Genomic DNA, 15,749 nt, shown 5'->3' with positions numbered 1-15,749 from the left:
ATTATTTCTTAATAAAAAAAAAATCATTTGCTTGCAATCAACTCCTAATTACATGAGAAATTTTGGTTTTTCGAACTACTGATACGTATATTTTATTTGCCAATTTTGATCTCCCCAGTGCAAGTTATTCAAAAGTGATTGAACTTTACTGTTTGAAAAAAAGGGGGTCTAAATTTAATCTTAAATTTTCATTAAAATTGTAGACTGAATATTAATGAAAAGAAAAAAAAGGCTTCCTCCTACTTCAGGGAAAAAAATGTCTTCAAGTCAGACATTTTATTTTCATCTGATAAATTCTAAACCACAATAAGTCAGTGGGGAATGGCAATCATAGCCAAATCTCTACCCAGCTCATTTAGTTGCCAAGATAGGCAGTATACTTGTCAGACATAAATCTTCTGAATATAAGCTATAAAAAAGTACAAGATTATTAATTCACATGCAACCTAAGTTCTTGGATGAAGGGCCTAAATAATATGTATCTTCCACTGATCTCAGAGGAATAACGAATGAAATAATTTCATGTACTTACAACAAATTATAGTGTAATACTTGTCATTCTGCTGTTAAAAACAGTTTACAGCAACACTGATCTCAATAATGAGACAACTTTCTCCCTTTTTGTCAGTAGTTTCTTCCAAAAACTGTCATTGGTAAATAATATTTCAAGAAAACTTCTGTATTTGCAGACTGAACATGAAAATTCACTATGAAAATTGCTGGCAAAATTTGTGCAGATAGATTATATATCCCAGGGTAAATGCTGGTACTCAAGGTTTCAGTTACTAGTGATAACAGGCATGCTCTGAGTACTGACCGTTATTTGGATGCCTAGCTTGTACCTATAAAGAAGAGTGTGTTTCAAAGAAGAGTATGTTTCATCTATTGTATGAGAAAACAAGACAAATAAACATAAAACATACAACTTTAAATAATTCTATTTCTGCTTGTCTTATTCAAGACTTTTGTAAATCTGAGAGCTTAACCACATAATTCTGCATTTAATTATGATGGCTCAACTCTAAGTAATCTGTGTATAAACACTATGATTTTTTCCTGTCTGAATTGTGTTCAATTTTCTCTAAATTTGGAAACTTAAGAACTAATTATAATATTGAACTAGGGTAATCTGATTGTCTAAACTGAATGTTAGATCATAAAAATCAGTCCTGACCACTTATTAACTTTGTCTGAAGTAATTATATGTTTTTATTCAAAGTCATCTGTTACCTTACATTAAAGGCAATTCCATCTGCAGTTAAGTTATCAATTACAATATATTTTAAAACTATGACAGTATGGCATTGCTTCTATGACATTACTGACATTCTATCAATCTCAGTCATATTCTCTTACTTCCTCTCTCTCTTGTGGTCTAAATTTAAAAGTCATTTTTTGCGTGACTAAACCTGTTCTTTACTAAATTTATATATATAATGACTTGCTATGTTCTACCCAAATATAACTTTCATGTACATACACCACCAAACACAGTCAGATTTTACTTTGAAAATTCACGAAAATAATTAAATATATACTCAGTAGAAAAAGTAATCCCTTCAAGTACAGAGTGTCTACCCTTAATTCAAAAATAAAATGAGAGTTGGGAGTATTCCTTTAAGATCCATTTTTTGAAGACTGAAGAAATTTTTACTGACACAATTCTACTGAATTATCTCTATCTGAACCAAAAGATACCTAACCAGAAAGTATAGTTGTGTTACTGTGACAAGAAAATGCTTGAAAATGCCACATGATTAAAACATTCTGATCTGTTGAATACTGTGACTCTGAGATACATTGGAAAAAAAAGAAGACAGAGACAGACTAAGTAAACTTATAAGCAACTTGGTGCTTTGCATCTGGATAAGATGGAAGGAAGTAAAGGTGAAACTAAGAGCATTTTTTAATATTTGCATGCGTTAGGGTGTAATGTGAAAGAAAATAAAAACTCTAAAATAACTCTAAAATAATTATATGTTAACACGGTACAAAGAACTTCACAGTACGTGAAAAGAGTCAAATGTGAAAAAGATTTCACATATGCATTTTAAAAATTCCAATGTACAGTTTAGTGAGAAGTCAGATGTTGGGTAAGATTTTTGGAGCATATGTTACTTCAAATTAAGATAATTCAATTTACGGTACCAATACAGATATATTTAACATCACAACTTCATTCAAAACAGAAGTTCACACTTAAAAAATTTTACACTGGGGTAATGAAATAGGATTTTTCTTCACTATCAAGTTTCTATCCAACAGTACACAGCAAATATTCAAGTAAATAATGGAAATACAAGATTGGAAATGTTTTTATCAGTGCAAAGCACTGTTTAAGGTATTTACATGTTTATCAACTTTATATAGGTACAAAACAGATATGTATGTGGGTTACAAGATTTGTTTGAAATGTTCTGAAGTCCCACTGCAGTTCTCATTGTCCGAACAGTCTCTTCCTTTGTTCCCTCATTAAACAGAATCAATGTTTCCAGCAGCTTCTTCTTAGAAAGGCCAGAATAGTTGTTCAAGACCTTTTGCTTTTGTTCTTATTTACTGATAGGTGGAAAGTTGAGCTTCATGATTTCCTTAGTCTACACTCTGAATCAAAGCTTCCAAACATCAGATAAAAATTATTTGAAATGATAACACATATCTAAACTGTTTAATTTCAACCTGGAGGCTAGATGTTTAGTCACAATTCTAAAACAAAATATTATTTTTAGGTATATCAGAAAAGGCTTTTTTATTTGTTTTGTTTTTTTTTTGTTTTTTTTTTCTTTTTTGGCCAATAACACATACTGTAATGCAGATCCATATGGATCTTCTATGATAAATGCTCAAGGTTTAAGGTTTTCAGTTGCATAACAGCTACATAAACAAACAGGCAAAAAATAATGCTGTCAAACTTTAAGAGGTTTTAACAAAAGAAGAAAGTGTTCCAAAGCTGATCAAAATTATGGAAAATTTTATTTAATTACTAAATCAAATAAAATTAGAAGTGATATTGAGCTTTCAGAATATGAATGTAATAAAAATGATCACTTAACAGTCAAGTTTCCTTCTCTTTATAGAAAATACAGTAACCAGGATTTTAAATTTCAAGGGGAAAAAAAAGAAGAGAGAAGCACTTTTTCTGACTATTTAGTTGTGTTTTCTAATTGTAATCTACATTTTCCCATATGTCCTTACAGAGTTTCAAACATTGACACTTGTGTCTTTGCATTTCCTCAAATTATAACAACAAAATTAATTTGAAACATTATTTGTGGAATAGGCACAAATATATGCCCAGTGCTATCTACTGTTGATGCTGCTGGAAAATCACATGAGGTACTTAGATTCAGTCAGGAAGAATCCTTTACAGTGAAATCACAAAAACCTTCTCACTTGGCAGGTATAATTTTACCACAAAGAAAACCAATTGTCTGTAGAAATGTGAATTATTTGAGATTGTTTTATGTTTTCATTCTTCTTTAAAATAAGAAATGTGTCTTTCTAGCTCCAATAACTCAGAATATGTCCAAATATACCTAATTTCAGCATTGTGCAGAGGTAAGAAAGAGCTTTAAAGAATTCATTTAAAAGAAAAAAAAGGAAAGAATAAAGGCATGAATCAATCAATAAAATGCACTCACCTTCTCTTCGATTAAGCTTTGCAAATCCAGGGCTGTGACTGCTAGACAGCTCTGATGAGCTGCTAAATGATGACTGAGGCAAATTAGACAGCAACTGATCATCACAATTATCTGTCAGTGAAAAAAAAAGTTCTCATTAATGCAATAATTACCCATTTATTCAAATCAAAAGGAAATAGAACTCTAGTAAAATATCTGAGTTAAATCTGAGTTAATTCTTCCAAGAGAAGAACATCTCAAAATATCTTCCATTGCTCTAGTATATGTAAACATGCCTGAAGTTATAGCAGCACTTGTTTTTATCCATGAGGCTATCAGGGTATAACTTTCTGTGTTCTTCAACTGGCTGTACATTTCTAAGCTAAATCCTGAGATATACCTATAGCCAGTTCACAGCTCCCTCACTATCATGTGTATGGGTATATACTGACAACTTTAGCCCTGCTTTTATTTGAAAAGCATGAAGTCACAAACCCAACACATGCTCTTTATTTTTTTTTAGACATGAAATGAAAAACAAAAATCATCTCTTAAATTTTAAGCATTGTAAGAATGTCTAAAGACAAAATTTATCTTGTTTTTCTGATGTTTTGCATTTGGTGAAGATCCAGCACAAAATCATTATTGTACAATTATTAACATGCAAGTCATAACCCCATACAGAAGGACACATGATTGTTTCAGGAAAAAGAAGACTTCAGTGCAGCATAAAATCAATGGTACATAACGAAGAAGATGCTAATCAATGATATGAATGTCAAATGCCTCTTCAGCTCAATTACTATATGGGCCATGCATTCATTCTTCATTTAAATTTGCAAAATACAAATTTGTAATCAATTTCTGTTCTGGTTTCAGCTGAAAGAACACTAAATTTAAAGCACTAGAAGTGTAAACAAGTCTTTCTTTAGCTGTACTATGCTGTCATCTGTTGATTATAAAACGCAGGGAAATTATGTAAACTATTTGTTTTTATGAAATAGTTATTTTCAGTACAAACATTGTCTGGATGCAACTGTTAAGTGACAACTCAGAGGTGAGTACCTCTACAAAGTTTCCTGTTTGTCTACCAAATTCTCTCTATAAAAATCAGGAATATGAATTAAAACATATTTTCCTGATTCAGAGATAACTGAGTCTTTCTACTGAATAATTATGGATATATATATATTAGCACAATTCCTTTCACACAAGTATCTCCATGGACTTTTAAAATACTTTCAAATCTATTCTTTTTTCAAATTGGCTCATTTATTTCTGTAAGCAAAATTCTTTCTAAAGAGGAGGCATGATACTAACCAGGACTGCTGTGGTTAGAAGTTCTCCCAAATCTAATCAGTAATATCTAGTTTCAACAAGGAAAAGACAACATGGTCTTGGTCAGGATGAAATATCACCCTGGCATGTCTTTGTGACTGGGTTTGTCCTGGTCCATGCGAATTACCTTACACTTCTCATTTTTGAACTTCATGAGGGTAGTGTAGGCCAGTGTTAGTTACAGGCAACACCAAGTTGAGGGGAAGTGTCAACATGCCTTCCTAAGGTCCTACAGAGGAACCTGAACAGGCTGGATAGATGGGCTGAAACCAATGAAATGAAGTTCAATAAGGCCTCCTGTCCTGCAATTCAGTTATGAAAACCCCATGTAATGCTGCAGGCTTTGGACAGAATGCCTGGGAAGCTGAGTGGGTAGAAATGACGTGGTGGTGTTGTTCAGTGCTCAGCTGACCATGAGCCAGCAGTATGCTCAGATGGACAACAATGCCAATATCTTGGCTTGTATCAGAAATCACGTAGCTAGCAGGAAAAGGGAGACGATTATCCCCCTGTACTCAGCTCTAATGAGACCATACCTTGAGAAACGTATTCAGCTTTGGGTCCCTCGCTACAAAAAAGTCATCAAAGCCTTGGAGTGTGTGCAGAAAGGGCAATGTATCTGATGAGGGGGCTGGAGCACAAGTCTTATGAGAAGCAACTGAGGGAGCTGAGACTGTTTAGATTGGAGAAGAGGAGGTTTAGTGAGAATTTATTGCTCCCCACAATTCCCTGGAAGGAAGTTGTAAGTAAGGTGGGAGTCAGATACTTCTCACAGGTAACAATGACATGACAAGAGGAAATGGCCTCAAGTTGCACCAAAGGAAGTTCTGTTAAATATTAGGAAGAATTTCTTCTCATAATGTATTGTAATGCATTGGAACATGTTGCCCAGGAAAATCACGGAGTCACCATCCCCACAGGTGTATAAATAAAAGGTAGATGTAGTACTTAAGGACTTGGTTTAGTGAGAAATACTGTTGGTAGGTGGAGAGTTAGACTAGATCATCTAGAGATCATCTAAAGATCTTCACCAATCGTAATGATTCTATGCTTTTGTTCTCTGATTCTCAAGACTATAATGGTGTCTCTGAATGGAATACCTCCAATGTATTGATCACACCACACACTGTAATGCAGAATTTTAAGTAAATGATGACACTATCTTCTAATTGTGCTCAATCAAAATTCTGTATTGAGTTTAAATAGCAGGGTTCAGGTAGTGAGAACAACTGCAGTGGCTAAGTATTGATGTGGCACCACCATGCCACTCTCTCACTCCTCCTGCATAACAGCACAGGGCAGGGAAAATGAGAAAATGAAAAAGTTCATGCTTTCTGGTTGGGACAAAAAACTCACACATCAAGTACCATCATGGGTAAAACAGAATCAGCATAATCAAGAATCAAAGCATTGAAGCAGTCATAATCACTTAGACTGGAAGGAGCATTAAGATCTTCTAGTTCCAAACTCCCCGATGTGAGCAGAGTTGACAGCCACTCAGATCATGTAGGCCACAATACAACTGGTATTGAACTCCTTTAGGGATGGGGCATCCGCAGTTTCTCTGGGCACCTGTTCCAGTGTCTCAACACCCTCTGAGAAAGGAATTTCTCTCAGACATCTGACCTAAATCTCTCCTCTTATAGTTTAAAGCTATTCCTCTTGTCCTATTGGACCATATTAAAAGTCAGTATTCCTCCTGCTTGTAAGCTCCCCTCAAGTACAGGAAGGCCACAGTTAGGTCACCCCAGAGCCTTTTCTTCTGCTATTAAAGAAACTCAGCTCCCTCAACCTTTTGTCATAAAAAAGGTGCTCCAGCCATCAGATTATCTTTGTGGCCCTCCCCTGTATCATCTCCAACAGCTGCATATCTTTCTTGTGTTCAGTGCCCCAGACCCCAGTGCAGTACTCCAGATGGGACCTTACAAGAGCAGAGCCCTGCTGATTACCTGTCTTTTGATGCATCCCTAGATATAGCTAGCATTTCAGTTTTCAAGAGCACACTGCTGGTTTACGTCAAGTTTTTTGTCCCCCAGAAGCTGCAAGTCCTTTCCACAAAGCTGCTCTCAATGAGTTCTCCCAGTTTTTATACATATCCTGGGTTGTGCCATCCCAGGTTAAACAACTTATTCTTGCTGAATTTCATTTGGTTCAAATGTGCCCCGTTCTCGAGCTTGTCTAGTTTCCTTTGGATGGCATTCTTCGTTCTGTTGAATCAGCAGCACCACTCAGCTTAATGACATCAGCAAACTTACTGAAGTTACACTACATCACATTGTCTATGTCACTGGTAAAGATGGTGGTGACAGAACAAAGGGAAATGGCCTCAGGTTGTGCCAGGGGAGGTTTACGTTGGATATCAGGAAAAACTTCTTTACAGGAAGGGTTGTTAAGCAGGCTCCCTAGAAAGGTAGTTGAGTCACCGTCCCTGAATGTGTTTGAAAAATATTTGGATGTGGTGTTCAGGGAAATTATTGGATTTAGGTTGTTGGAGTTAAGGTACTATGGTTAGGTTGACATTGGACTTCTTTAAGGCCTTTTCTAACCTGAGCAATTCTATGATTCCGTCCTATGATTATTTCCCTTTGGTGGAGCTGTGCTGGCTCTCGCAGAACACCTCTTGTCTTTTGTATGTCTTAACATATCTTCCAGTAGGATCTACTCCATCATCTTCCCAGACACATACAAAGGCTCACAAACCTGTAATTTCCCATGTCCTTTTTCTCCCTTTCTTAAAAGTAGGAATGGTATTTCCCTTTCTCCAGTCACCTGGGACTTTGCCATGACTATTCAAAGATGATGGAGAATGGCTTGACTACTACATCAGTCTGTTCCTTCAGGACCTTGGAATGCATGTCATCTGGCCTTATAGACTTGTAAAAACTCTGACTTGCTCTGCTTTTACAGTTGGAGCTGGTGTGGCATAGAGGTTCTAAGATATGAAATATATGAAAATCCTGACTGCCAGTGAAGATTAATGCAAATAACCCCATTCTTCTCCATGTCTGCTATCACCATTTCTCCCTCCTCATTTATCATGGAGATACATTCTCTTTTACCTTTCTCTTCTTCTTACCTTTCATTTGTAGAGCTCCTGTTATTTTTTAACATCCTTCACCAATTTCAGTCTTGTCTAGGCCCCTTTGGATGATATTTCTTCTTTTTCTTATGTCAACTACACCATTCAGTTTATTGTCATTAGCAAATTTTCTGAGGGTGAACTTGATCCCTCAGATCAAGTCTATGCTGTTGATAAAGAATTTAAGGGACAGTCCCAGAACAGACCCTCAGGAGAAACTACTTTTCATCAGTGACCACATTGACCACAACACTGGCTGTGACCATTCAACTGATTCCTTACACTCGAAGCAGTCAAGCCTTCAAATCCATATATCTCCAATTCAGAGATAAGCATTTTCTGTTAGACTGTCAAGTCCAAGTAGACAGCATAAACTGCCCTTTATTTGTTCACCAATGCTATCACTCAATTGTAGAAGACTGCCAGACTGGCTAGGGATAACTGGACTTTGATAAAGCTGTGCTGACAGTCTCTGATCAACTTTTTATCTTACATGTGCTTTAGCAGACCTAGAGGGATCTGCTCCATGATCTTCCCAGACACAGAGGTGTGCTCGCCTCTGTAGTTTCCCATGCCTTTTTTCTCCCTCTCTTAAAAATAACAGTGGTGTTTCCCTCTCTCCAGATACCAGGGATTTCACCTGACAGCCATGATTTTTCAAGTATGATGGAGAGTGGCTAGGCAATCACATCAGCCAGTTTCTTCAGGACCCTGGGATATAAGTCATTTGTCCCCATAGATTTGTACATGTCACCAGGCAATCTTGGAGTTGCTCTGCTCTTACAGTAGGAGGGATTTTGATTTTCCAACATCCACCTAAATGTTCGGGAACATAAGAGATTTGGGAAACCTGGTTACCAGTGAAGACTGAGGCAAAGAACTCAATAAGTACCCCTCTCATTTTTCTGAAGGGATACAGCTACTCTCCTTTGCCTGTATTTGTGACCATTGTACTTATAGAATCTGTTATTTTTCACATCTGTCACCAAATTTAGTTCCATATGCACTTTGGCTCTTCTGATGACATTTCTACATGTCCAGACAGCATCCCTGTATTCTTTCCAGATCCTGCTTCCACTGCCTGTATTTTCTTTTTCCTCACTTTGACCAGCAGGTCCATGCTCAGCAATGCCATCCACTTTCCACCTCTGCTTGATTTCTTATGTTGAGGTTGGGAAGTTCTTGTGCTCCCAGAAAAGTGTCCCTAAATGTGCTCCAGTTCTTTTCAAGTCCTACTCCCTTAGGAAAATTTCCCAGGGCATCTCCTCCAATAATTCCTTAAACAGGTGGAAGTTCACTTTTCTGAAGTTCAGGCTCCTGACTCAAATCTTTGAAGTATGATAGGATGAGGGGAAATGGCCTCAAGTTGTGCCAAGGTAATTTTAGGTTGGATGATGTGCGGAATCAAACTCTGTGACCCAAGTAAGATTACAAAGCAGGTATGGTTTATTCAGTACTGTGTGGACCCTGGGTACAAGGAGGATAGATCGGCCTAACTTGCACACCATCTAGAAAAATCATGCTACAGATATAGGCGAAACTAATACACAATCAATAGTTTTCCCAGAATTCAGATACATATTCATTACACCCCCAAGAGTTCGTTAGAATGCAGACCCTCCCCTTTTGCATGTGAATAGTGGGATGAAGATTTGTTGCTTTCCTTCAGGCTAGGGCTGACCCAGTTCTTTCTCCAAGTGCTTGACTGTTTTCGCTGTAAGCTCCTGGCCTTTCGGGGGGGCGTCCCCCCAAACTGGTTTCTTCTTGCCCTGTGGATATCTAATCACCTCCCTACCAAAATGTCCTCGGGCTGTTCTCAAACCCTTATCTTTACGGCCTTCATCCCCCCACTATCCCAGACACAGTGTCTGCCATCCCTTATTTTCTAACAAGCTCTACATTCTTGCTTCTATAAACTATCTCTAATTATTCCCCTTCACCCCCTTACTCTCAGTCACTGTGAAGCCTTCTTGCCCTTTTACTTTCACTTATGGGGCCCGTCTCACCTTTCAAGGATATCAAGAAAAAAATCATTACTGTAAGGGTTGTTAAGCACTGGAATACGCTCCACAGGAAGGTGGTTGAGTCACCATCCCTTAATGTGTTTAAAAACTGTTAGGATGTGGTGCTCAGGGACATGATTTAGCAGTAGGTTGTCAGAATAAGGGTAGTATAGTTAAGTTGCAGTTGGACTTGATGACCTATAAGGCCTTTTCCAACCTGAGAAATTGTATAATTCTATTCCTCACAATCATAAAGTCAACCAGAGCATGATTATCAAAGCCCAGACTCCAATCTTAATTTCTTTAATGATTTTACGCCGAAGATACAAAGGTGGGAGGAGTGGCTGACACACTAGAAGGCTATTCTACCATTCAGCCAGACCTGGACAGGCTGGAGACCTGGGTAGTAAGAAATTAGATGAGATTTAACATAAGTAAGTGTAGAATCTTTCACCTAGGAAGGAATTACTGCGTCTATCAGCACAGGTTGGAGAATGACCTGCTGGAGAGGAGTTCTGTGGAGAAGGACCTGTGGGTCCTGGTGGATGACAGGTTGGCTCTGAACCAGTTGTGTCCCCTGGTGGCCAAGAAGGCCAATGGTATTAGAAGCATGGCTGGCAGGTCAAGGGAGGTAATCCTTCCTCTCTACTCTGCCCTGGTCAGGCTTCACTTGGAGTACTGTACCCAGTTCTGGGCTCCCCGGTACAAGAAAGGCAAGGATCTCCTGGAAAGAGTCCAGGAGAGGGCCACAAAGATGATAAAAAGCCTGGAGCATCTCCCCTACAAGGAAAGGCTGTGTGACCTGGCTCTGTTCAACCTTGAGAACAGAAGACTGAGAGGGGATTTTACTTACATTTATAAATATCTTGAATGCAGGAAATAAAGGGATACAGCCAACCACTTTTCAGTGGTCTGTGAGGAGAGGACAAGGGGAAATTACCATAAACTTGAGCATAGGAGGTTCTGCACCAATATGTGAAAGAGCTTCTTCACAATGAGGTTGACAGAGCCCTCGAACAGGCTCCCAAAGAGGTTCTAAAGTCTGCCTCTCTGGAAATATTCAAGACCCACCTAAGCATTTATCTGTGCAACCTGCTGTAGGTGGCCTGCTTTGGCATGGGGAGTTGGACATGATACTCTGTGTAGGTTCCTCCCATCCCCTACAATCTTGATTTTTTTTTTTTTTTTTTTTTTGATTTTTCATTTTTTACGAGCATTAGGTCCAGTAACCAAATGCCACCTCTGGTTGGCATTCTACCCATGAAGGGAGAGAAAACCATATTTGCAAATCTCCCTTGTTAGATTACGGTAACAAAAAAACAAAAGATCCAAACATATTCATCAGTTTTAACAGTCTCTGTTCAATTATGCTAAATTATGTCCTCAGTCTGTGAGAGTGCTCATCCAAAAGCATTGAAATCTCTGAAATTTCAAACAACCCTGCTTTTCTCAGACATGCTTTCATGCCTGCTCGATTTGCAAATGTACTGCTCCAAGTTAGTAAATAAACAAGTCTGCAAAAAACAACTTTACCCAAAGCAAGTTTTCAGCCAAAACTTCATCACAGGAAAACAGACATGTTATGGACAAATAAGATCATCCTGTTTTTTCATAGGACCCATCTTTTGCCCAGTATCCAGCCATCTGTTGTCATGGAAACAGTCTTCTCTTGCAGGTGTTTGAAACAATTCCAAGCACACCACAAAAGTTTGTTGTTGTTGTTGCTTTTTGGGTTTTTTTTGTTTTTTTAAATGGTCAATTACAGTCTTAATGGTCTGTTCAATGCCTGGACCAGAAAGTTATCCTGAATAGACTCCAGGAGTCTCCCAGATTGTAGCTTACTGTATTGCTTTCCCAGCAGACATCTGAGTTTTAGAAATCCCCTATCAGAATGAGAACCTGTGAGCACAATGATTCTTGAAGCGGCAGCAGGAAAATCCCATCAATAGGCTTCCTTTGATCAAGTGGCCTGCATTAGACCTCAACTGCTTTTACTGATCTGGTCCCTTATTTTACACACAAGCCCTCAGCCTGGACATGGCTATTTCTCAGAGGCGCTCTTCACAATCTATCCACTTCTTCCACTTTGTGGCAATTGGATAGGTCAATATGATGCGAAAAGATGTTTCACCAGAGGTGTGATGACAAAGGATCTGCATGATAGAAAGGAGCTATAAACGAAGGCATGACAATTGCTTACCCATACCAGAAGATTTCAGGTTCACAGGGAAAAACTCCACCAGGGAAAGATCTCCAGAAAGAGAACCTTCCCTAGTGCCAGTCAGACCTTAAATGGGGTCTAACAGAGGTGGAGACAAGCTCTACTCCTTTCAGTCGCGCAGGTGAATTGCCTTCAGCTAGGGCTGACCCAGTTCTTTCTCCAGGTGCTTAATCAGTGGATCAGGCTCTGACTCAACAGTTCCAATATACTCCAACCCTTCACTGCATAATCCAATGATTGAGTCAGCTGGAGGGTTAGCCTTCCCTCATATAGGGATCCTACACAACACAATGCTTATACAATTGCAGACTGCAATGCAAGTTGACACAATGTAAGACAATTGATGATCAGTTTGTGGTTGAAGTTCATGTTCTCTCATGGGCAAGTGGTTGGTGATGTTACTGAAGGCATGAAGTTGTTTGGTGCAGATCCATCTTATGTTCCATCATTCCCACATAGGCCATCAGCAGGTGTTGTGCTTGATCTCACAGCGACACTGGAATGCTTTGATGGCATTTCATTCCTTCCAGTTATCCTAAAGACTCAAAGACTCACAGAGAATAAAACAGATGTTTCAGGGGTACCAGGAGAGAAAGGTCTCCCCTCCAGGGCAAGATATAGGCCATATTGCTATCCTGGGTCAACATTTTGGCTTGCACTGGGGCATGCCCCGGCTGCCTATACCACACCCTTTGGCCAGACATCTGAAGCTGCATAACTATATCAGGCACCAAAGTGGGTGTCCTGATCTGCTACAGGGACATGGTGAGGGTCTACTTAGTAATGAAGACCGGAGTGTTGACCACAGTCAACAGTTTCAACCATGTTTGGGTAACTGGAATGATCTGTCCCCCAAAGCCATTGATTTTCACTTTATGTCTGTGAAATGTAGTCACATCCACACAAATTATCGATGTTTCTGCACCTATGTCAACCAATGCCATAATCCCTTGTATGTTCTTTTGAGACCAAAAAATTGTCAGCTCAACATAGGGCCTCTAGTCCCATCTGGAGGCCTTTGTTAAAGGGAGACTGGCACCCCTCATCATGCACGTAGATGCACAATTGCCAATTCTTTCTCCTCAGATGGCTCAGGCGCTGTGGTCCAGGTCACTTGAAGAGGCTTTTTCCTTTTACTGGGAACCAGGAAATCTTCCAGGTTCCGTGCTGTTGGTAGTTTGTCAATAGCTCTCACCACAGGCTTTTGGAGAGATTTTGAAATTTTTGATTGTCCTTCAACTGTTTCCATAGCTGGAGGAGGATATGATTGGACTGGATATCAATTTCCAGAAATTGAACACCAACCTGCATTAAGTCATTAAACATTTGTTTTTGGGATACCCATATGGGTCCCAATTGAGGAGTCAGTGGGGCAGGACTCTTGGTTCTGTTTATGGGGAGAACCTCTGCCCCTTCCAATTTTTGGATATTGCACCTAGTCTCGAGGTGCTCTGTCTCCCCTGTCAGCCACCAGTTTGGCAGCCTGTTGGATAATAACCTCTGAGGTCACTAAAGGATTCTGTACGGCCACCAGTGTGCCATACCGGTGGGGAGGAGCTTGTTGTAATACAAGGTCCCTCATCCCCACTGAAAGCTTAACCAAGCCGGGACTCTCTAAGGCAGCATCATATATTGCCCCTCTCATTCTATAATACATTTTTGAAGATTCTCCATTGAGTTTTGATTCCAGTATTTATTGGATCATCACTTTTGTTTGCCATATGATTCTACACACCGTTAGCCATTGTACTAGGGAATGGCTTTCATCATTATGTATCACAATGGCATATAATCTTTGACTGAGAACTGGATGTGTGGTAATAGAAGCTAGTTGAGAGATCCTGGGCCCATTAATTACCACGCTTCCAGCCCTCACGTCCCATAATCTCAATAGGCAAGCTGGTATGCTCTCTTGTGGTCTTTGTTTAAATTGCTGTAACGGATCAATGAGGTCATTGGCTCTGTACAGGCACGCCATTACATGTAATGAGGTCTCTGCAGGGGGGCTACTCTTCTGATGCCAACTCTGCTGGTCTGTCTTGGACTTGCTTTTCTTCTGAGTCATTACTGGCCTTATTTCTGTAAGATCTAAGGTTCCCAGATCCTTTAGTTGGCTTTTAGTTTGCTTGACTTTCCTGTGTTCAACAAGGATACAAGGATCCCTCTGGCCTAAATTCTTTCCCGTTCTAATAATATGAGTCTTAATTTCAAAAGAGAAATTTCAATTAAATGTGGGGCAGTTTTCCCTGGCAAAGACATAATTTTATTTTCCAGCTAATATGAGTTCATTTTCATATTTCTCCAAGGAATGATATGCATTAATAGTGAGAAGCAGTAGCCATGCTATGTCAGATACTGCTACTACTCTTTCCTCGATTATCAAAAAATTTTGTCCTAATTTATTAGGAATTTATTAGGAAGTTAGTCATTTTTTACAAGGATTTTATAACAGGACCATTGTCCTTGATAGGTCCCCATTATTCAATTATCCAAGCAGCACTTAGCCATGGGGAACCTAAGAATCCTAAGGTTTCCCCTGAGAGCTCATCTTTTGGGTCCCAGTGACAATCCCAGGCATACTTCTTTTTAAGGTAGTCCACCATAAAGTAGTACCTGCCTGTCACACCAAGCATAGCAATTGGGCAGATAAATATGATGGCATCACAAAAAGGTGCTATAAGGAAAGAATACTACATACTTATACCAGAAGATTCCAGGTTCACAGGGGAAAGCTACACCAGGGAGTGATCTCCAGAAAACAATACTTCCCCAGGGGCTGTCAGCCTTTAAATGGGGTCTAAGAGACGTGGAGCCAGACTCCACCCATTCCAACTGCACAGGTGAATTCACCTGTGCTCCCATGGATGACTTAGTTCTTTCCCCAGGTGCTCAATCAGTAGTTCAGGCTGTAACATAACAGTTCCCATATACACTTCTTAAACTTGTAACCTACAATCATGGTAGTAAAGCCGTGCAATTCATCCCACTGTGATTCTGTAGCAGCAGGTCATAGCTTTCTCATTGCACCATGGTTTCCATCCCCTCCTGCTTATTTCCCATGCATATAGCATGGGCGCATAGATATAGACAAACTTTACCTGGGCTATACTATACATGGTATCTTCTCAGAGTGCCCTCCCAAACTCCTCTGGGACAACTCTGAGGTTTTCTCCTGCTGCTTCCTAAAGTGACATTGTTCCATGGTCCTTCTCTGTTACTCAGAAGTACACAACCTTCCTCTGTAAAATCTAGTTTAGAGTTCTGGTGATCAGCCCAGAAATCTTGCTGCTTAGTATGTTCTTGAATCTCCTGGTCAGTTGTGCCCCACTCAACATCAGTTTTTCAAAGTGCTTCGAAGATCAAGATACCCTGAAACCAAGAGTGTGACATCATCCACACAGCCATTCATTTAACCGATCCATTTTTCTCCTTTTACCCAGGTTCCAGACCATCCAGGAGGACTGAAGATAACAATACCTGTGTTCCTAATC

General features: G+C 39.3%; 1 protein-coding gene across 1 annotated transcript in view; it reads right to left on the bottom strand.

Annotated features, from left to right (window-relative positions):
* The window catches only part of CNTNAP4 (contactin associated protein family member 4), a 176,857-nt gene that overhangs the window by 151,084 nt on the left and 10,024 nt on the right, over positions 1-15,749 (bottom strand). The window contains exon 2 of the mRNA XM_052701256.1: positions 3,639-3,749. Coding sequence (XP_052557216.1) covers positions 3,639-3,749 — 111 coding nt within the window. The remainder of the gene's footprint in view (positions 1-3,638; positions 3,750-15,749) is intronic.

Source organism: Tympanuchus pallidicinctus, unplaced genomic scaffold, assembly GCF_026119805.1.
Source record: "Tympanuchus pallidicinctus isolate F22 unplaced genomic scaffold, pur_lepc_1.0 scaffold4, whole genome shotgun sequence".
NCBI classification, from domain to species: domain Eukaryota; kingdom Metazoa; phylum Chordata; class Aves; order Galliformes; family Phasianidae; genus Tympanuchus; species Tympanuchus pallidicinctus.
This window is presented reverse-complemented; position numbering and strand designations above follow the sequence as displayed.